Raw genomic sequence first — 23234 nt, forward strand, 5'->3', positions numbered from 1 at the left:
TAATATGGTCAAATCCGGAAACTATCATTTAGAAAACAAAACGTTTATTCTTTCAGTGAAATACGGAACCGTTCCCTATTTTATCTAACGGGTGGCATCCCTAAGTCTAAATATTGCTGTTACATTGTACAACCTTCAATGTTATATCATAATTATGTACAATTCTGGAAAATTAATTACGGTCTTTGTTAGGAATAAATTGTCTTCACACAGTTCGCAACGAGCCAGGTGGCCCGAACTGCTGCATATACCCTGACTGCTTGCACGGAACGCAAGAGAAGTGACACACTTTCCCTAGTTAAAAGAAAGTCATGTTAGCAGGCAATATTAACTAAATATACAGGTTTAAAAATATATACTTGTGTATTGATTTTAAAGAAAGGCATTGATGTTTATGGTTAGGTACACATTGGTGCAACGACAGGGCTTTTTTCGCAAATGCGCTTGTTAAATCATCACCCGTTTGGAGAAGTAGGCTCTGATTTGATGAGAAATGAACAGACACCGCATTGATTATATGCAACGCAGGACACGCTAGATAAACTAGTAATATCATCAACCATGTGTAGTTAACTAGTGATTATGTTAAGGTTGATAGTTTTATATAAGATAAGTTTAATGCTAGCTAGCAACTTACCTTGGCTTCTTGCTGCACTCGCGTAACACGCAGTGCACACGCACGCAGGCTCCTCGTGGAGTGCAATGTAAAGGCAGGTGGTTAGAGTGTTGGACTAGTAACCGGAAGGTTGCAAGTTCGAATTCCTGAGCTGACAAGGTATAAATCTGTTGTTCTGCCCCTGAACAAGGCAGTTAACCCACTGTTCCTCGGCCATCATTGAAAATAAGAATTTATTCTTAACTGACTTGCCTAGTTAAATAAAGGTTAAAAAAAAACGTCCACAATCGGTGTCCAAAAATGCAGATTACCGATTGTTATGAAAACTTGAAATCGGCCCTAATTAAATCGGCCATTCCGATGAATCGGTCGACCTCTAGTGTGAATACATTCTGAAGGCACTGCATATCAATAATGACTGATGCCTTGCAAGAGGGAGGGTCTTCATCCATCAACCTGGCTTCCTGATCTCATAAACCTGTTTCTCTCTCCCATCGAAGCCATGTGATTGACAGGTGTGTGTGTGTGTGTGTGTGTCTGCAGTGTTCATAGTGTCACACTAAGAAAACCTTCGTATGCCTTGGCTTCCTCGTTCATGATAATACATTATTTGGAAAAGAGAAAGATTTTGGGGAAAGGGTGGAAAGACTGAGGGCTGGAAAGATAAAGAACGAGGGCTGGAAATAAAGATAGGGGGCTGGAAAAAGAGAAGTTTGCAAAAATGAGAATGAGAGAAAGGGATACAGTGCTGGCCAATAATGCAAGTGATAGAGGGGAAAGAAAGACTGAACGAGAGAGGAAGATATTTCTGGGTCTTGAATAAGTTAACAAGAGCAGGAAGGGGCCATGTGTGTGCCGTCGTGCTCTGTGTGTGTGTGTATGTGGGGCAGTGTTGGTTTGCATACTCTGAAGAGTTGGCTTTGAAGTCAAAGCATGGGTGTCTGCAGAGAAACTAAACTGAACCATGTGATTTCCTTTGCTTCCTGTCTGCTTCAGTCCCAGATTACTGCCCACGCACCGAGAGAGCAGCACAACAGAGTTAAAGTACAGAAAGCTCTTCCACTGTATGTGCCAAACTGTCAATGCCGTAACACATCAACTCAATAACCCCTAAATAACACCAGTCAATGTCAACGTGCCAGGAATGCTGACTAACTCTCTAGAGTAGTACGGACAAGCACACGCAGCAAGGGGTTGCCAGGGGTCGTTGGTATGGCGATGGACGATATTAAGTAGGAGAGTGACGTCATAATGAGATAAAAAAAAAAAGGTGACCAGCGGAATGGAGAGCTGATCGGAACGAGGGATCAAAGGGGTGCTGGAGGGAGGAGTGAGAGATGACGGACGGAGGGATAGGGGTGTAGAGGGACGTGGCACGAAAGAGCTACGCAAGGGTGACACCGGGCGAGGGCTGTCACACAATACAGTAACTCCTATCCTGCCGTTCATATGCAGTAAGGGTCCTGTTCCAATACCTTTCAAGTGCAGCCTTATTTCCTTGGGAGGAATTCTAATCTGATATGACTGGATAAGTGACAGCATTGAAATGGAAACCTTGCTCTATACAGTTGGATCAGTGGTTACCTCAGGAAAAGGAAGGAAGGATGCTTTTTTTTTTTAAGTACCGTAACGGGGCCAGGATCTCTCTTTATCTAGGACCCATGCGTGGTTTCCCAGCCAAGACACTACCCAGAGAGACACTTCCACATGATCATATACAGTAATTGGCTCCATTAGAGAAAGTAAAATATCAGGACAAGGCTGCAGAGTCGCCATACACACAGATATTGTTCCACTATCCACAATTAGGCCCCCCTGCTGACACACACACACACGCACGAGACAGAGGGTCTTATTGTGTGCAGATAGACAGGACTGAAGTTAGTTAGCCAGGCTATAGGTGAGTGAGTGGTGGTTATTACTGAAGCCCGATTACAGAACCCAGATGCTCCCCAATGACCATGGGCACGACACACATTCTCTGTCTGTGTCGCTCTCTCTGTGTCTCTCTCTGTGTCTCAGCCTCTCTCTCTCTGTGTCTCAGCCTCTCTCTCTCTGTGTCTCTCTCTGTGTCTCAGCCTCTCTCTCTCTGTGTCTCAGCCTCTCTCTCTCTGCGTCTCAGCCTCTCTCTCTCTGCGTCTCTCTCTGCGTCTCTCTCTGCGTCTCTCTCTGCGTCTCTCTCTGCGTCTCTCTCTGCGTCTCTCTCTGCGTGTCTCTCTCTCTGCGTGTCTCTCTCTCTGCGTGTCTCTCTCTCTGCGTGTCTCTCTGCGTGTCTCTCTCTCTGCGTGTCTCTCTCTCTGCGTCTCTCTCTCTGCGTCTCTCTCTCTGCGTCTCTCTCTCTGCGTCTCTCTCTCTGCGTCTCTCTCTCTGCGTCTCTCTCTCTGCGTCTCTGCCTCTCTCTCTCTCTCTCTCTGCGTCTCAGCCTCTCTCTCTCTGTGTCTCTCTCTGTGTCTCTCTCTGTGTCTCTCTCTGTGTCTCTCTCTGTGTCTCTCTCTGTGTCTCTCTCTGTGTCTCTCTCTGTGTCTCAGCCTCTCTCTCTCTCTCGCAATGCAATATCCTTCTCTCCCTTTCTGTCTCTCTAAAACAGAGCTCAATCACCTTCTTTCTCGCTTTCTTTCCCTCTTTGAGAGCTGGGAATGAAATTCCCTTCCCCTCCTCTCTGTCGTACTGCTGGCTGGGTAATTCAGCCTCCACTTTATCACTGAGCTCAGAGAGAGGAATGGCTATGGCACAGTGTTCATGTGTCAACCAGAGGTTGGGTTATCGTGTGAGAGAAAATGGAGCAGAGTACATTTGTCATTGAGAATAAAGTGTTAGATTGTGATTATATGGGATGTGTAATCATGTGTTGCTGTGTGTAGGTGTGAGAGGGTAATAAAAGCCAGGGGTCAAGGTCGGAGTGGAACTGTTAACAGATCCAGGTTATGGCTCCATCCTGAACGTAAACAAGTGGAGGAATACAGGATAACACTCTCTTCCACAACTACGACCTGGTGAAGAAATGCAAGGGAGAGGAGAGGGGTTGAACGAGCCATTGGGAAAGTGGAGATGAATGGAATTTCCATTGCTGGAAGGAAGTTATGGTAAATGGTACAGAAGCTAGTGCAGATGGATTTGACGGTGCATGATCAGCTTATGGTGGGGAGAAGGTGCTTGTAAAACTGTCCTTTGCAGGTTTTGAGATTCTACCCATGGAGATTTCTGAGGGTTTACAAAAACCTGCAGATTGCAGGTATAGTCATGAGAGTAGCTCAGATGGTGACAGTGACAGTTCAGGGGTCAGGGTTCAGGGGTGACTGACTACCTTTGGTGCTAGTCTGTTTCTTGGCGGTGGTGGCCGTGTCCTCGGAGAGCGCCAGGCGTCGCAGCACGTCGGCCAGCGCCGCCTTCATCACGGTGATCTCATCCTCTTGCTGCTGGACACGCAGCTCCAAAGACGACAGACGATCCTGCACGTCAGACGCACTCGCCGCCGAGATACTGTCATCTACAGAGAGGAGACGGGGTTAGATACGGTAGACAACACACATTTAGACATCCACCCACCAAAGAGACCCACACAAACATTTTGGCCTTACCCAGGCCTCCTTTAACGTGTACAATCACGTATTTGTGATCATTGTTGAATGGCCCCTGCAGCGTACCATCGCAAATATGTGATTGGAACGGTAGCAACAGAACGTGTGATGCAACAAACGCATCTAAACAATGTTTTGTACTGATGCAAAAACTCCCTCATCCCAGAATTTCATTCCCTATAAAACAAAAGAAAAACAGTCAAACAGTCAAAGTCAAAGATGGCTGCGCCCATTGCCCGAAAAATATGAACTTAGTTTGTACATCTTCAATGTACGTGTGACAGTGTATACAAGAACAGGAGCACATGGCTTGACAAGTCATTTACAGTTTTTGTTCACCTCACAGATCATCACCCCAAATACAAGCCTACTGCCTAGTCTAGCCATAAAAGCTAAACAGGGTTGCCAGATTCGGGTGACCCCATTTTAGGGGGGGGGGTTGTGGGAGGGGTTAATTTCATTTGTGGGGGATTTCAAGTCTATGGGGGGTAGAAAAGGGGGAAGGTATCATTGGGGTATATGATACAGTAAATATTACTATGATGGGGGATTTATCAATACATGGGGGGCAAACACAGGATAAGTTTATAAGCTAAATAAAAACAAAACCCCTGGAAAGGGGGTCTGAGCTGGCAACCCTGAGTAACGATAGTTTCAATCTAAGTCAGTCGAGTGAACCATCCCTTCACCTCGTTTTGTTATAACATCTTTGGTCTGACAGACGTTTACGTTACAACCAGAATGCATTGTATGATGTCAACAAACATGGCGTCACACATATCTGGCATTTAACTTAGCATTAGCTCATCATAATCAGTACAACCATCCAAAAAGTATTTTACACACATCATACGTGTCCATTACAATATATGCAAGAATCAGAATGCATTATTTGTTACCAGTACTTGAAAACATGAGAATAAAACAGTAAATACTTATGCTCCATAATATAAAAATAACGTAATAAGGCACTTACTTTGATAGTAATAATAACTTTGAACACTGGGGAAGTGCTTAGGCTCTAGTTGAAAAGAGAAGTTTGTCCTTCTCAGTAAAGCCTCATGTATTGTCCGCAACTGTGAAATGGGCTACTTCTATGTGAATTAATGAGGAAGCGGAACACACCTCAATTCAAACTGTTAGAAAATAAAACGTGTAAAAAAAATATTTGAAATTGACAAGCTGAAACAGTCTATAGATAATTAGCAGGCAGCGTGGCCTGGTTTGAGGGCAGCGTGGGTTAACTGTCCTGCTGCATAACAATCACATTTTGAAACCGTGAGTGCATAATTATTATATGTTTTTTTATCAACCATGTTTCATCTGTAGGTGCTACAATGCAAACAATTGTGTCATATGAAGTTAACGCTTGCTCTGTAAGGAGTAGTTTATGAATATTGAAAATATAAAAAAACATTTGATTTGCAAAATTGTTCAATATATTATTGAACATAATATACTCTACGGGCATATCATAGTTCCAGAGTTGGATTTCTGCTTGTCTGTAAAGGCGTACTTGTCGCATCTGGTGACTTCCCTAAGGCCACACTGTGAAAAAAATATGGGAAGTGAAAAAGAGTGGAAAACACAGGCATGAGGGCTTGAAAGCTACTATGGATTATAACTGACTCTATAGCCACTCCTATCCATCATATCTTTAATCTGAGCATAAAGAAAAGTGTTTGTGCAGGGAAGCCAGTCATTCCGCTACCAAAGAGTGGTAAAGTGGCCTTTACTGGTTCTAACAGCAGCCGCATCAGCTTGCTGCCAGCTCTTAGCAAACAGTTGTAAAAAAATTGTGTTTGACTAAATACAATCCTATTTCTTTGTAAACAAATTAACAACAGACTTCCGGCATGCTTATAGAGAAGGGCACTCAACATGTACTGTACTGACACAAACGACTAAGACATTGTTAATACGATGATTGTGGGAGCAGTACTGTTAGATTTCAGTGCAGCCTTTGATATTATTGACCATAAGCCGTTGTTGAGAAAAATTATGTTTTATGGCTTTTCAACCACTGCCATTTCATGGAATCAGAGCCCTCTCTAAAATAACTCAGAGGGTTTTCTTTAATGGAAGCTTCTCTAATGTCAAACATGTAAAGTGTGGTGTACCGCAGGGCAGCCCTCTAGGCCCGCTTCGCTTTTCTATTTTTACCAAGGACCTGCCAAGGGCATGTATGCTGATGATTCAACCATTTACGCGTCAGCAACCACAGCTAATGAAGTCACTGAAACCCTTAAGAGTTGCAGTCAGTTTTGGAATGTAGTAAACTGGTCCTGAATATCTCTAAAACTAAGAGCATTGATTTTGGTACAAATCATTCCCTAAGTTCTAGACCTTAGCTGAATCAGGTAATGAATGGTGTGGCTGTTGAGCAATTTTAGGAGACTAAATTACTTGGTGTAACTTTAGATTGTAAACTGTCATGGTCAAAACAAAGAGCCAATGGTTGTAAAGATGGGGAGAAGTCTTTCTGTAGTAAAGAGATGCTCTACTTTTTTGACACCACAATCTTAAAAAAAACTATTCCTGCAGGCTCTAGTTTGATCTTATCTTGATTATTGTCCAGTCATGTGGTCAAGTGCTGCAAAGAAAGACCTAGTTAAGCTGCAGCTGGCCCAGAACAGACCAGCACGTCTTGCTCTTCATTGTAATCAGAGAGCTAATATTAGCTTAAGTGCTAGATCAAGCTTGGTAACAGCAGTAGAGACAATCCCTTCCTGAATTAAGATCCCTGCGGTCTACTATTTGTTTCGTGCATATTGCAAACTGTGTTTTGAGATACTTGCATTACTGTATGAGCTGGGTTTTCTGTCTTCGTAGCATTTGACGCATTCTGACGTTTTACGTTTGAACAACAACAACAAAAAGTATACCTTGTGTGCACTGCTGGTAATACCGTATATCCCAGGATGGCATGAAAGTATTCCATGCCTCTACAATATAAATACAGGGAAAATTCAACTGCGCAGTATTTGTGAGAAGTGGGTTTCAGGCTCAGGGCTGCTGCCAAGCCTAGCTGTGGTTTAGGTCCTGATTGCTGGACGGAATTGGGGTAATTTGCAGTGAAGACAGTGAGAGGGCCACATCGCTAAGGCGTGCCTGTTAAAGGGGTGCTGATGAGCCCTCCTCTCTACTCAGAAGGAATTTAAACTCCCTCCCCGACACACAAAACAAAAAATGTATAGACACAGTCACAATTTAAAAGTGCTAAAAAGAAAACATCTACAGTCATACAAGTCTAGAGCAAAGTATTAACAAGTTAAACAATGAGAACACTTAACCCCGAACTCAAAAAGTGGATTCAACGATGGTAAACAATAAAAGCTCATCCAAAGGCCAAACCATTTTTACAATGTTGGTGATGCTAACAGTTCAAGCTAACCTTTACTATAAGCTCAAAGAGCAGTTTCTGGCCAATAAAAAAAAAAAAGGTTTAAGAATGTGCACAGAATGCTAGTAATATGGCACACATACATACACGCCTGCACACGCACGCACGTACGTACACACGAATGCGCGCAGACCGAGTGAGCAGAGGTAGTGGGCAGTTACCGTGCCCTAGATGGCTGGGCAGCAGTAGACCACAGTGGCAGAGAGAGAGAGCGAGAGAAAGAGAGTGATAGAGTGAGTAAGAGTGTATTTATACTGTACATTTGCTCATTTAGCTATTTTCTATATTGTATTTAATGTATGTAAAACTGTGTCAATGTACTTGGCGAATAAACATGATTCTGAAAAAAAGAGATAGTGAGTTATAGAACCCATTGCCCTTTATGGTTGTGAGGTCTGGGGTCCGCTCACGAACCAAGAATTCACAAAATGGGACAAACACCAAATTGAGACTCTGCATGCAGAATTCCGCTAAAATATCCTTTGTGTACAACGTAAAAGACCAAATAATGCATGCAGAGCAGAATTAGGTCGATACCCGCTAATGATCAAAATCCAGAAAAGAGCAGTTCAATTATACAACCACCTAAAAGGAAGCGATTCCCAAACCTTCCATAACAAAACCATCACCTACAGAGAGATTAACCTGGAGAAGAGTCCCCTAAACAAGCTGGTCCTTAAATCCAACCAAATCATGAAAAAATATATAATAGATAATTATTTCCAATGTGTCAAGTAATTAACAAAACTAGAATTCTACTTGGCCCTAAACAGAGAGTACACAGTGGCAGAATACCTGACCACTGACTGACCCAAACTTAAGGAAAGCCTTGACTACGTACAGACTCCGTGAGCATAGCCTTGCTATTCAGAAAGGCCGCCTTAGGCAGACCTGGCTCTCAAGAGAATACACAGCCATACACCAATCTACTCTTACATGGAATGTAAATCAAACACATAGCCATCAAACAGACTAAGACAAAGCCAGGGAAAATAGCTTTAGCCTCAGTACAAAGCTATCAACCAGACCACTCTCACAGAGACACGGAGACCAGCAGGGAGCCGAGGCACTCAATCCGAAACAGAGACCAATCAAATCAAATCGTTAGTAGTCACATGCGTCATAAAACAACAGGTGTAGACTAACAGTAAAAACGCGTACTCAGTGAGAGGAGAGCTGAGAGGGGCTGAGAGAGCTAAGTTGCTGAGACTGCACATCTTGTCTGATAGGGAGACCACAGACACGCACGGCGCCCACAGACTCCCGCTCACGCACACAGCTGTGATAAGAGCTCAGTGGGTGAATCCTGGGCACGGAGGAGCAGTCTTTCTCCATCTTTTTCTTCCTTGCTCTCTCCGTCAGTCTATATTGTCCTGTACTGTTAAAACATGTGCCCCCTCTCCTTGCAGGGTGAAAGGCTTTGACCTCATTATTGGACATAATTCGTCTATCCAGAGTAACTGAATCCCTGCTTAGATGTGATACGGGGCTGAATCAAGCAGCCAGAGGGTGTGAAATTCAGTGGGAGTGTAGGCTACAGTGTAAACTCACTGAAGACTCCATTCTCTAGCCTTCCTTTGATACTGACTTTGATGTGAAACAATAGCATGTATTACAGCACTGAGCTGGTGGCACACAACACACACACATGGACAGGGAACAGAGATCACCCGGGACTCAGTATCTGTTTTAACCATGCCTTCAGGTCATCTCATTGAACACGCTGGGACGGAGTCTGCATTGGGACAGGGTTAGAGAAACCACACTGCTCAACGTGTTAAAATACACACACGCGCTCTCTTTCTCACACAAACAAACACACACACACACACACAGAGGGAGAGATTAAGGAGATTAAGGAGGGGCAGTAGGAGAATGTGGGAAAGCAGTGTGCACCTGTGTGCTGATTCATGATCCCAGCCTCAGGCAATAGATAGTATTACAGTAAGCTAAAAAAAAAAGCAAGACATATGCACAAACACAGACAAGCTACCACGGCGCACACACACACAGACACTTCAGTCTGAGTCTTTAGCTTTCATAATGACATGTGGGAGCACAGCCATGCATTGACAAGGTCAATCATCACTCTCCTCATCTTACTCTCTCGCACCATCACTCTGCATCCCTCTCTTTATTGGAATCTGTCCTTCTTTCCTTCTTTAAACCTTGCCACATGCTCTCTCATACTTCTGCTGCTCGGAGGGAATCCATTGACATACACTACGTGGCCAGTTTATTAGGTACACCACCCGGTTCATGAAAATGGTTCGCTCCTACAGACAGTGAGTCACGTGGTCCTTGTCACGGATGGGCTATTGCAGCAGATGACCACACAGCTAAAAACAAGAAGCGGCTTGAATGGAAGTGCAAGCGCTCCGGTACCGCTTGCTGTGCGGTAGCAGAGAAAACAGTCTATAACTAGAGTGACTGGAGTCTCTGACAATTTTATGGGCTTTCCTCTGACACCGCCTATTATATAGGTCATGGATGGCAGGAGGCTTGGCCCCAGTGATGAACAGGGCCATTCTCACAACCCTCTGTAGCGCCTTACGGTCAGATGCCAAGCAGTTGCCATACCAGGTGGGGATGCAACCGGTCAGGATGCTCTCGATGGTGCAGCTGTAGAACCTTTTGAGGATCTGCAGGTCCATGCCAAATCTTTTCAGTCTCCTGAGGAGGAAAAGGTTTTGTCGTGCCCTCTTCACGACTGTCTTGGTGTGTTTGGACCATAATAGTTAGTTGGTGATGTGGACACCAAGGAACTTGAAACTCTCGACCCGCTCCACTACAGCCCCGTCGATGTTAAATGGGGGCCTGTTCGGCCCGCCTTTTCCTGTAGTCCATGATCAGCTCCTTTGTCTTGCTCACATTGAGGGAGACGGTTGTCCTGGCACCACACTGCCAGGACAGGACTCTGACCTCCTCCCATCACGGTCAACTAATAATCCCCAGTTTACAATTGACTCTTTCATTCCCCAGGTCGTTACCAGACTTCGTAGCCACCTGTCTACGGCACAATTTGCACCGAACATTGCTCTGCTCTTTGTCGGACTTCAAAAAGCCAAACCACTTCCAAATTACTGAAACAGTTTAACCCTTTTTAGCAATAATTTATTTGTTGGAAGCTGCTCCTTCTCCATGGCTATCACTGCCACTGTTTTCTCCTACATCACTCATTTTTCGTGGTTAATAGTGGCTACTCCATCAATCGAGGTGCTACGTGGTTTTTAGTGAGCGTATACCTCTCCACGTGCATATTGTCACTTCTCCACACGTTCCTGCTGCGTCACAGAGGTGAAATGGACTGCTGTACCTAATTATTCTATATCGACATTATCAAAAATGAATCTAAACGTTTTGATATCGTTATTGAGGGAAGTTTACCTCAATTATTGATATTGATTTATCGACCAGCCCTACCGAACGGTCTGTTTAAACTACTAGCACACAGCACGGACACCCGCAAGACACCCACAAGACATGTCACCAGGTCTTTTCACAATCCCCAAGTCTAGTACAGACTATGGGAGGTGCACAGTACTACAAAGAGCCATGACTACATGGAACTCTATTCCACATCAGGTAATTGATGCAAGCAGTAGAATCAGATTTTGTTTTAAACAGATAAAAATACACCTTATGGAACAGCGGGACTGTGAAGAGAGACAGAGGTACAGACACACGCACATTGTAATATCGTTGTATTACATTTTGTATTGTAGATATGTAGTGGTGTAATAATGTTATATGATGTACTGTTTATCTTTTGTTTTGTGTGTGATATAAGTGCCTTAATGTGTTTGGACCCCAGGAAGAGTAGCTGCTGCCTTGGTAGCAGCTAACGGGGATCCTTAATAAATACAAATACACTCAATCCATCCACCTCTCTCACTGATACACATCCTCCCTGCTATAAAGACGGACATCTAGACAGCTTTACTGTCCCAGTCCTCTCCTCAGACCAATCAGCAGCAGTCTCACTGGGGTGGAGCTCTCTGAATGAACAGTGAAGGGCTTGGAGAAAAAAAGGTCATAACGATTCACACACAGACAATAAAAAGAGTGCAGAGGTAATTGTGTGGGCCAGAGTCTATGGGTTAAACAAGTAAATGAGCAGCCACACACATTACACAAGACACACATTTTCACTACTTCTATAGTTCTGACTACAGACCCACCACAGTATATGACCAACGCACGCTTAGAAAGTCATTAAATGTATTCTACGTTAGAACCACATGCCTACCATTTCTGGTAAACCACACCAGACACTATTGTATTGCAGAAGACAGATTCTGGAGCTAATGCCACCTCAAGTGCGTAGCTGGGGGAAACCCCATAGAGCACACACACGCGTCAACGAACCTCCACATGGAGCTAGCTCTCCACTAACCTCCAAACGTTGATTCCTTTACTCTGTCTGGGAACAGTAACAAAAGCAATACTACAGCAAAGCAGGGTGATGAAGGCTATTGTAGTACGGTTACAGAACAGTAGATTACCGGCGCAGTGGTTGTTTAGCAACGCGTTGGTGGTTGTGGAGTTGCATGCTGGGGCCACAGACACCGAGCCCTCCATTCTCCTCTCGCTGCACACACACACACCTCTTTGGCAAGATCCAGGCAGCTTCCTCCCTTTTTTACTGTCTGAGAGTGTGAGTGAGTATGCTGGCTTCACCGATACAAGTCTGCTGTGTGTGTGACTGTATATATATACACACACACACACGTGTGAGTGAGTGATAGAATATTCCTCTCGTCTTAGGCAGTCCAGTTTTTCCTCGCTCTCTCTTTGAGTCTATTTCCTTTGTTACTTTTTTTTCTATCCGGTACTAGTCTTCCTCGACAGCAGAGAGAATGCTTTTGGTCTCCCCCTTATTCTCTCGTCTGGGTCTGCTCTCTCCGACATGCGCTAACACACAGTGCCACCGATGCTGCGCGCTCACACAAAGCCCAGAGTGAATGAGCAAGAGAGTGAGGCAGGAGGAGGAGATAAAGATTTTAAAAAGAAAATCTTGGCTGGCTCAGGGAGTGGCTAAAGCCGAGCTGCTGCTGTTGGCGCACAGATTTTTAACCTCTGGAGTGCTGACAGCAAAACAGCTCCTGAAAAATCGAGAGAGATCGAGGGAGAAATACAGGGAGGAGGGTAGACCATGTAGTGGTGTCAAATTCCCCCTCCCCCAGGAGCCTTGCAGGGGTCCCTATACCCTACTCCCTTCCCCCTCTCATTCTCCCTCTTCCTCTCCCTGCTTACCTATCGTCTCACAGACTACTTTCACACACCTCTCACTATCACAGCAGTCACCTTACAGGACCGACAGTCTTATACCGTCATCATACCCACTTAACCTACCTTACGTCTGACAAGAACCGTACCACCATAATCACTATGCCACCTATAGAACTTAGCAATTCAATAAATCAATTCCTAGATCTTATTTGCGTCAAGGTTATAACATCACTCTAGAATTACAATGATATGATGTGAATGTTCCTTGAGATAGGAGCAAAGCCAAACTACGGGGTCTGAGTGGGAAGCAGCGAGCACTATGATAGAAACCCATTCAGTGTGTTCCTGTCTATTTTTCACTAAGAATGTATCAAAGTTTGGGTGGAACAGAGTGCATCGTGTGTGTATATATAGGTATTCTGAAGAACCTTCATTACCATGTTCACGTGTATGCGGGTCTTTGTAGCCTAACTCCTGCTAGCTACGTAGAACACAGTTGAAACCGAACCTCAGCCCTGTGCCTTAGTGGGCCAGCATTCAAAAACAACACAGGCAGGGTTTTGTGAATTTGAGGCTCGGAGGGAGAGCGGATCCCAGCCGATGGCGGGTTTCAAACCAGAGTGAACCATTTAACTCTCCACTGTCTGTGACTGGGGCACTGTCGCAGGGCACAGCCAGAAAGGGACAAAGTGAGGACAGAGAGAACAGAAAGAGGGAGATAAAGAGAGGAAAAGGGAGTGAGAGAGAAAGAGAGAGACAGCACTCTGACAAGTTGGAAGGAGGGAAAAAAACAGAAAAGGGACTGGTGACTAGCCTGGAGGATAAGGAGAAACAGAAAAGGGAAGCCATTCCCACAATATATTTATATAATGGGCTCTGCAATGACTCATGGTATGGACAGGGATGAGGTTCTCTCACAAGATGGATGTGAGAACAGGTGAAAGGAGGAGGGGCCAGTATCAGCGGTGTGAAAGGTGAGGTAGCCAACTGACACTGCAGTTGTCCTCCAGAGAAGTAATGAGCTTTTAACACTTGACAGTAGGGTTAGGCAGTATCCAGATTTTCATATCCATCATAACCTCCTTCTCTCACCCCTGAATTTACGGTATTGCCGGTTTAGTACACAAATGGGCGCAACAAAAATATTTTTTTAAACCCATTGGGCATCTATTACCAGAATGCTAACAAAATTAGCACAAGTAATAGCAAATGTGCATGGAGGCTGAAGGCTAAATACGCTAACGAGCGCAAATGAAAATAAAAAAATTGCAAAGACGGGCAATCCAGCTCATAAAGTCATATAGGTAGGCGCTACTGAATGTCATTTTTGGTGAGTTTGTACATTTACAAGTGAACGCAAACAAAAGACACTTAGCAAATGAACAATGTTTTGACGCATGCAGTACTGGCTCTCCAGTACCTGTCTACACACTGTATCTGTGTGGAGTCTGGAGTTGCTAGGGCAACGAGCCTGCCTGCTCTAAGGAGGGAGGAGCAGAGAATAGAGTGGAGAAAAAACGCAAGGAAATCAAGATAGCACTGGCAGCTGTGCAAATAACTCATCCAAAGAGCTTTGCCTACTCAAACGCAGAAGAAATGTAACAATATGATGCCCCATCACCTTATTAATTCAGCAACTTAGATAGAAAGTTAAACTAGGAGTCGTGTTAACGCATAATTTTCAGACAGGAAGAAAATATAAAAACAATAAATATCTTGCTGCGTCTCGTAAAAACAGATTTAAAATGCTTCTTATTGTAATTTCTGCTCAGCGTCAGACTAATTTTGTGCTTCAGTTGTACTTCTAAACTCAGATGAGAATTCAGGATTGGGCATTCTATCAGCAGACAGTGTTGCAACTGATTTTTAGGTTCTTTTCTCTGGTACTTTTTTCGGTGTAGCCATTTTTCTCCAATAAAATGCAAGACCAACTTTAAGCAAGACATTAGGAAATGTAGCTGGCTACATTCTTTCTATGATAGGCCTAAACATTCGAAATGATGACCGTGTGTCATTTTTGCAAAAAATACCGCTTTTTCATTGTAAACTCATTTACTAGCCAAATAGTGCTGCACTTCTTTGTCATCTGCTGAAAATTAAGCCATTTCCTGCCAAATGTGTTGTACTAATCTATTTTCTGTGATGGAAATCTATAGTTGCACATCCCTGATCACTCTATTGAAAGAAAAAAATATATATTGACTTTCGATATAAAATGCACCCCCTGTCAATACACAGCTACGCTCACCTGCTCACGCTTTCTCTTGTTGTGCTATTTAGAAACGGGACTGGCTCAACTGTGCTGGGGAAGTAAGGTTTATAATGTAAAATAATGTGACAGTTGAAATAAGAACGGGATAAGATTATTAAAAAATAGCAACAAATATTAAAAATGTATTTGGAAAACTTCAAAAGAAGTAGTTTGAACAGTATTGATGCTATTGAAAAACCATCCCGTGGCTATTTCCAAATACCCCAGTATACACGGTATACCACCCAAGCCTAAGTGACAGACAGGTGAACTGTTGTGAGGTCAAAAGCCAGCACACAGAGTTCTCGGGAAGGGACGGTTTATCTCATACCTAAGCACAGTCAAGTCAGGTCAGCCCCCATGGCCCCTCAGACATGTGACACAACAACTCCCAGCATGCTTTGGTAGCTAGGCGAGGAGTTGTGACCATGTTTGCAATCATTCCCAAAATACTTTTCCAAAACTATTTGCTGAAAATGTGCTGTATATCAATGCTCTCTACCCTCTACTTAAAACGTCTGGCGTTAGCTCAAGCTTTTACTGCCATCTGAAGGAAGATCAAACCTAAATGTGGAGCGGAACTGCAGTACAGTCACCAAAATAGAGCTGACAGGAAAGAGTAAAGGTGGCAGGATAGCAGAGCAGGGCCTTGTATACACATGACAGGAACACACACACTTCAAACCGATAAAACTGTAATCAGAACACTTGTACACCTTTCAAACCTAGTGTTGCACAATATACCAAAACTTCGGGTACTTTTCCATAGTAAAACTGTTCGGTACTAGAATTTGTTGTTACTTTCGGTATTTCTGTCAAATGTGTCTCGCATCATCAAGTCTGTCTGTTATAAGGGGACATCGGCTGCGCTAACGCGAGAGCACCTTGCCTGCTCCACTTACTCATTGCTAGCTCTAGCCTGAACTGTGGAACCAACCACTGCATTCACTGGGAGTCTGGGCTGCATCACCACTAATACCCTGACTACACTGCTCGCGTGTGCGAGCGTTGCAAAATAAAGTTAGAAATCTGTTATTCAATTATTGCACCCACACTCCTCGCGAGCGTCTGCGTTGCCAAGGGCTAAAATAGAAGTCCTTTCTATTTCTGTGGCAGATCACGCTGCAAGGCCTGCCTCTCCCATCTCCTCATTGGTTTATAGAAGCAGGTACCTATGTGCCATTTCCTCATTGGTTATACCCACGTGGGTGATTCAAAGACGAACTGTGTTGCCGGTCGTCGTGGTAATACTATGAAAGTGTAGATGCCAAACACCATATAAGTTCAAAGATGAAAACGCCTGGAAGGAGGAGAGATGACTAGAAACGATTCGGTTGACCGTTTTGTGTGTGGATTAATTGTCGGAGTAGAGGTCCTTGTGCATTTCAGGTAAAATAACAACTCAATGTTTAGATCCCAGGACAAATTAGCTAGCAACAGCAAGCTAGCTAAATAGGACAAATTAGCTAGCAAGTGCAAGCTAACTAGCTAAATTGCCATAAATGTTTAATGTTTTTCGACCTGTCCCCAAATTCATGTAATTGGTTCAGAGTTTGATTTGATATTTTAACCTGCATGTCGTGATCGCGTTTGGTGTAGGGGGACAAAATAAATGTACGCACGATGGTTTGGGTTCTGTGTTATGCGTCACGTAAGTTAACACACTTGAATAATGCTACACGGCCTGTAGAAATGTTGAAAATGTACTGTTCACAAAACAATATCCATTACAGGTTAGAACACTTTACAACGCAAGAAGTTACCAGTAACTTCCAGCTTTATAGGCTAAATTTCCTCGCTAGCTTACAGCTGAAGTGAACATAAATTCACTACCCTAGTACCTTGTTTGTGACGATATGCAAACCATAACACAAAATTTGCTGATTTCAAAGCGGATTGTCACCAAAAACTTTTCACTTAGTCTCCCCCGCCTCACATCTCTCCCAGTCAAGACCATCTTTGCATGAGACTGGAACTGACTGTGTGTGAATGACATCCTGGGTCTTAAAGAGACAGCACACACTTGTATAAAAGAAGAGATTGCTTCTTCTATGCAAATGTTGATCAGTACAATAAAATGATTTCCAAAATAAATGGAAGGGCAACTAAAATCCCCATGAAATCATCCAAAACAAGCGCATACTCAATAACTGCTATTATCTTTAAAAAAAAATGCTAAATTATCTCTGAAACCCATGAAAAATTGGGTAGAATTGCAGGAAATAAGCTTTAAACTTGCACAAATTTCTTTCCACCAACAAGAAGGGTGTGTTCACAATGCTGGAAAGGGGGCCTGAGTGAAAAAGTTCGGGAACCCCTGATCTAGACGATCATTTCAGCACCGTTTTGATTCGGGACAGTGCCATCACACTGCTTTCAGTCTTGATAAAGCAATCGATGTCAGATTTTATTTTTTAACTGAATCTTCAATTGGATATAGGCTACAAGTAGGCTGGGGGCAAGGTTAGCTTAGTTGAGGTGAGTGCTGCTCATGATCATCTTGTCTAGTTGTGTCACGTTCCTGACCTATTGTTCCTTTTTCTTTTATTTATTTAGTTGGTCAGGGCGTGAGTTGAGGTGGGTTGTCTTTGTGTGTTTTTGTATTGTCTAGGGCACAGGTGTCAAACTCATTCCACGGAGGGCCGAGTGTCTGCGGGTTTTCGCTCCTCCCTTGTACTTGATTGATGAATTAACATCACTAATTAGTTAGGAACTCCCCACACCTGGTTGTCTAGGGCTTTATTGAAAGGAAAAACCAAAAACCTGCAGACACTCGGCCCTCCGTGGAATGAGTTTGACACCCCTGGTCTAGGGTGTTGTATGGTTTAGGGCAGGGGTGTCAAACTCATTCCACGGAGGGCCGAGTGTCTGCAGGTTTTTGGTTTTTCCTTTCAATAAAGCCCTAGACAACCAGGTGTGGGGAGTTCCTAACTAATTAGTGATGTTAATTCATCAATCAAGTACAAGGGAGGAGCGAAAACCCGCAGACACTCGGCCCTCCGTGGAATGAGTTTGACACCTGTGGTTTAGGGGGTTAAGTAGAGTAGATGGGTTAGTGTTCAGTGTAGGTGTCTAGGAAAGTCTATGGTTGCCTGAATTGGTTCTCAATCAGAGACAGCTGGTTATTGTTGTCTCTGATTGGGAGCTGTTTAGCTGTTTGTGGGTAATTGTCTATGTCTAGTCTATGTTGCATGTTTGCACTTAGTCATTTATAGCTTCACGTTCGTCATTTTGTTGTTTTGTTTGTTCTTCTTCTAAATAAAGAGAAGATGTATTTTTCACACGCTGCGCCTTGGTCCACTCTCTCTCAAGAAGACGATCGTGACAAGTTGGCTCATTTATTAGTACTGATCTGAACATTTTGACAGCGTGTTATGTAGCGTAGCCCTTTCCACTCGTACCCGTATATGGGTTGAAAATGGCAGATTTGGACATTGACAAGTACCTAAATTGGAACGCAGTGTCTTTACAGCAAGATTCTATACAATGACGTCAGAGCTCAGGGTCTCCGCTTCACAGCTCTGTATGGGTTGACTGACAGCCGTTCCGAACTTGAGTACCACATGCGACAAGAAGTTGCCCCCGTCCCTCCTGCTAATTGGTCAACTTTTGCACCCCAAAAATCGTCTAAATGAGGGAAATGCTGTAAATGAGGACTCCATGCATGTATTTTGAAAGATGAGACATTGAAGATTATAATAAATACCTCTTTGACGTCATACAAGCAAGCCAAACACCCAAATGTGCACTTCACATTACCATTTTATAATTTAGCTAGTCGTGTTGGCAAAAGAACAAGCTTTCAAATTATGCCCACCTGACACACATTGTGATTCATATAATGGACCGTTTTTGAATTGCGGAAACAAAAACAGTAATTGTGTAAAGGAGGAGATGCAGGGCTGTGTTCCGAATCAAACAACTACAAGTGTACTTGCGCTAGTTTCTCAACAGCACAGCTAGGAGAGCTCAAAAATATTCTTATCATATTACTGAACGTATCCAGAGTATTTTCAGATTTCGTTATCAACAAATGTGGGCGATAAGTACAGTAAATGTCAAATGCACATAAAATCAACAGTGCAATGTTTGGATTCACACTCGAGAACTGTTGTGTCCTCACTATTGGTCTAATCATTTTCCCATAATCTCCAAACTTAACTGCTACCATGGTTATACATTCCATATTTCTTCCGTGCGCAACTTTTCAATTTAGTCCCTTCCATAGGCCAATTCCCATGAGTGTAAGGGATTGGATTATTTTGCTCATTACTCAGTCGCATAGGCCTCCTCTTGATCAAAAGCCTGCGACTTGTCTGATCAACCAATGTGATTTTGTTCCACTGAATCTCCGTATATTTGGTTAATTGGTCTCTTGCTGGGAACATAAGGGGAGGCAAAAAAAAAAGAAACGGCCCTTTTCAGGTCCCTGTCTTTCAAAAATAGTTCGTAAAAATCCAAATAACTTCACAGATCTTCATTGTAAAGGGTTTAAACACTGTTTCCCATGCTTGTTCGATGAACCATAAACAATTAATGAACATGCACCTGTGGAACAGACGGTAAGCAATTAAGGTTACAGTTATAAAAACTTAGGCCACTAAAGAGGCCTTTCTACAGACTCTGAAAAACACCAAAAGAAAGATGCCCAGGGTCCCTTGCTCATCTGCGTGAACGTGCCTTAGGCATGCTGCAAGGAAGCATGAGGACTGCAGATGTCCTCATCCAGGGCAATAAATTGCAATGTCCGTACTGTGAGACGCCTAAGACAGCGCTACAGGGAGACAGTACGGACAGCTGATCGCCCTCGCAGTGGCAGACCACATGTAACAACACCTGCACAGGATCGCTACATCCGAACATCACACCTACGGGACAGGTACAGGATGGAAACAACAACTGCCCGAGGAACCAGGAACGCACAATTCCTCCATCAGTGCTCAGACTAGCCTCTCTCAGCCTATTGCAGACAGACTGAGGGCTTGTAAGGCAGGTCCTCACCAGACATCACCGGCAACAATGTCGCCTATGGTCACAAACCCACCATCTCTGGACCAGTGCATGATTTCCTGCAAGACAGGAATGTCAGTGTTCTGCCATGGCCAGCAAAGAGCCCGGATCTGAATCCCATTGAGCACGTCTGGGACCTGTTGGATCGGAGGGTGAGGGCTAGGGCCATTCCCCGCAGAAATGTCCGGAAACTTGCAGGTGCCTTGGTGAAAGAGTGGGATAACATCTCACAGCAAGAACTGGCAAATCTGGTGCAGTCCATGAGGAGATGCACTGCAGTACTTAAATGCAGCTGGTGGCCACAACAGATACTGACTGTTCCTTTTGATTTTGAACCCCCCCCCTTTGTTCAAGGACACATTATTCCATTTATGTTAGTCACATGTCTGTGGAACCTATTCAGTTTATGTCTCAGTTGTTGAATCATGTAAATACAAATGTTTGCTGAAAATAAACGCAGTTGACAGTGAGGACGTTTAGATTACTATTATTTTCCATCGGTATCATAATGTAGATACTCTCAATGTAAGACCCTATGCCTGCTCCCTAACAAAGCGGAGTGAGGGAAGGAAAGAGATGAAATGTGGATTTAAAAAAAAACATGGGCTTGTGCTGTTTCAAAATATGTGGGGGGGGGGGGGGGGGGGTTGCATGGAGACAGATTGACTGAATGTATTATGTAATATTAAACTATGTACTTCTTGCAGTTTTTTTTCTTATTTTGATTGGCAGCCTACGGGTACAGGTTTTATAAACGTAACCCCATTTTTTATATAAAATATATATGTGTGTTGACTAAATAAACTATTGATTTCATTTGCATGGCAAAGCCATGTAGGCTTACAGCCTGCACAGACCAGTAGTATAAATAAACTTAAAATATGCTATTCTAATCTTTTGAAAATACACTGTATTAGTCTTATAACGCTTCTTAGGACATGCCTAAACAAATGAATAATGGATTTCTTTGTGATGGTGTATATTCAATGGATTTATTATAATAGTCTGTCATCGGCCCATGACTATACCCACTCTTAAACGTATTGGCCTGTGCACGAGAGGTAAAAAAGGCTTATCCTGGCAAGAATGTGGTACAAATGGGACTGTATGAATGAGGTTACAGGGGAAAAGGTCCCATAGCCACAGGGGCATATATACTGTACCCGTGAAAAGTTAGGACACACCTACTCATTCAAGGGTTATATATAACACATTCCAGGTGACTAACTCACGAAGCTGGTTAAGAGAATGCCAAGAGTGTGCAAATCTGTCATCAAGGCAAACGGTGGCTACTTTGAAGAATCTCAAATATATTTTGATTTGTTTAACACTTTTTTGGTTACTACATGATTCCATATTTGTTATTTCATAGTGTTGATGTCTTCACTATTATTCTACAATGTAGAAAATAGTAAAAATAAAGAAATACCCTAGAATGAGTAGGTGTGCCCACACTTTTGTTTCGATACAGGTGCATGATAAATGGTCCATTCTAAATCAAAACATGTCACACAAACATGTCACACCTACAGTACCAGCTAAAAGTTTGGACACACCTACTCATTCAAGGGGTTCTTTAAATTTGACTATGTTCTACATTGTAGAATAATAGTGAAGACATCAAAATTATGAAATAACACATATGGAATCAGGTAGTAACCAAAAAAAGTCTTAACAACTCAATATATTTTAGATTCTTCAAAGTAGCCACCATTTGCCTTGATGACAACTTTGCACACTCCTGGCATTCTCTCAACCAGCTTCACATGCAATGCTTTTCCAACAGTCTTGAAGGAGTTCCCACATTTGCTAAGCACTTCTTGGCTGCTTTTCCTTCACTCTGTGGTCAACTCATCCTAAACCATCTCAATTGGGTTAAGGTCGGGTGATTGTGGAGGCCAGGTCATCTGATGCAGCACTCCATCACTCTCCTTTGAGGTCAAATAGCCCTTACAGAGCCTGGAGGTGTGTTGGGTCATTGTCCTGTTGAAAAACAAATGATAGTGGGACTAAGCGCAAACCAGATGGGATGGTGTATCGCTGCAGAATGCTGTGGTTTCCATGCTGGTTAAGAGTTCTTTGAATTCTAAATGAGTCACTGACAGTGTCAACAGCAAAGCACCCCCACACCTCCTCTTCCATGCTTCACATTGGGAACCACACATACGGAGATCATCCATTCACCTTCGTTGCGTCTCACAAAGACACGGTTGGAACCAAAAGTCTCAAATTTGCACTCATCAGACCAAAGGACAGATTTCCACCGGTCTAATGTCAATTGCTCGTGTTTCTTGGGTTTAGTAAGTGTCTTCTTATTATTGATGTCCTTTAGTAGTGGTTTCTTTGCAGCAATTCGACCATGAAGGACTGATTCACGCAGTCTCCTCTGAACGGTTGATGTTGAGATGTGTCTGTTACTTGAACTCTGTGAAGCATTTATTTGGGCTGCAATCTGAGGTGCAGTTAACTCTAATGAATTCAACCTCTGCAGCAGAGGTAACTCTGGGTCTTCCTTTCCTGTGGCGGTCCTCATAAGAGACAGTTTCATCATAGCGCTTGATGGTTTTTGCAACTGCACTTGAAGAAACTTTCAAAGTCCTAGACATTAAAAATCAAAACATATAGCCCAACGTTTGTAGAACGACTCAAGTTACATTAATAACTAAATTAAGCAATTTGGAGTACCAATTTCTTTGTTAACCGCTCGACACTGAATAGCAGCATGTGCGCACTCCCTCAAATCGTTTGGAGAAAATATTTACAGTTTATTCAGCTTTGTTCAATTGTATTCTTCATACTATAAAATAATGCCACGGAATTATAAGCAAATCTTGTCTGCTAAAGGAACTAGTGTAACCCACAGGAGAACTCAGTATGCTATTCTGTTCTTCTGACAGACTACATTTTCTTCATATTATGCTTCTTAACACCCGTCTAAAATAAATAATGGATTTATTGTGAAGGTGTTGGCTAAATTACATGGATTTCTTACTTTTTGTGTGGAAGCCAGGAAACGCTAAATGTGTTTACGTTAATTACCTTCAAATACCGTGAGACCGACAGTTATTTGCTTGACAATAACCAGCTGACGGAATTTCGTGACCGCCACTAGGGCAGTCCTAGTGGTGCCAGTTTCACCATCTC

General features: G+C 43.2%; 1 protein-coding gene across 1 annotated transcript in view; it reads right to left on the reverse strand.

Annotated features, from left to right (window-relative positions):
- LOC120046504 (echinoderm microtubule-associated protein-like 4) overlaps positions 1 to 23234 on the reverse strand; it is an 81928-nt gene that overhangs the window by 36436 nt on the left and 22258 nt on the right. Inside the window, exon 2 of the mRNA XM_038991790.1 lies at positions 3921 to 4103. Coding sequence (XP_038847718.1) covers positions 3921 to 4103 — 183 coding nt within the window. The remainder of the gene's footprint in view (positions 1 to 3920; positions 4104 to 23234) is intronic.

This window comes from Salvelinus namaycush, chromosome 4 (genome assembly GCF_016432855.1).
Source record: "Salvelinus namaycush isolate Seneca chromosome 4, SaNama_1.0, whole genome shotgun sequence".
Lineage (NCBI taxonomy): Eukaryota > Metazoa > Chordata > Actinopteri > Salmoniformes > Salmonidae > Salvelinus > Salvelinus namaycush.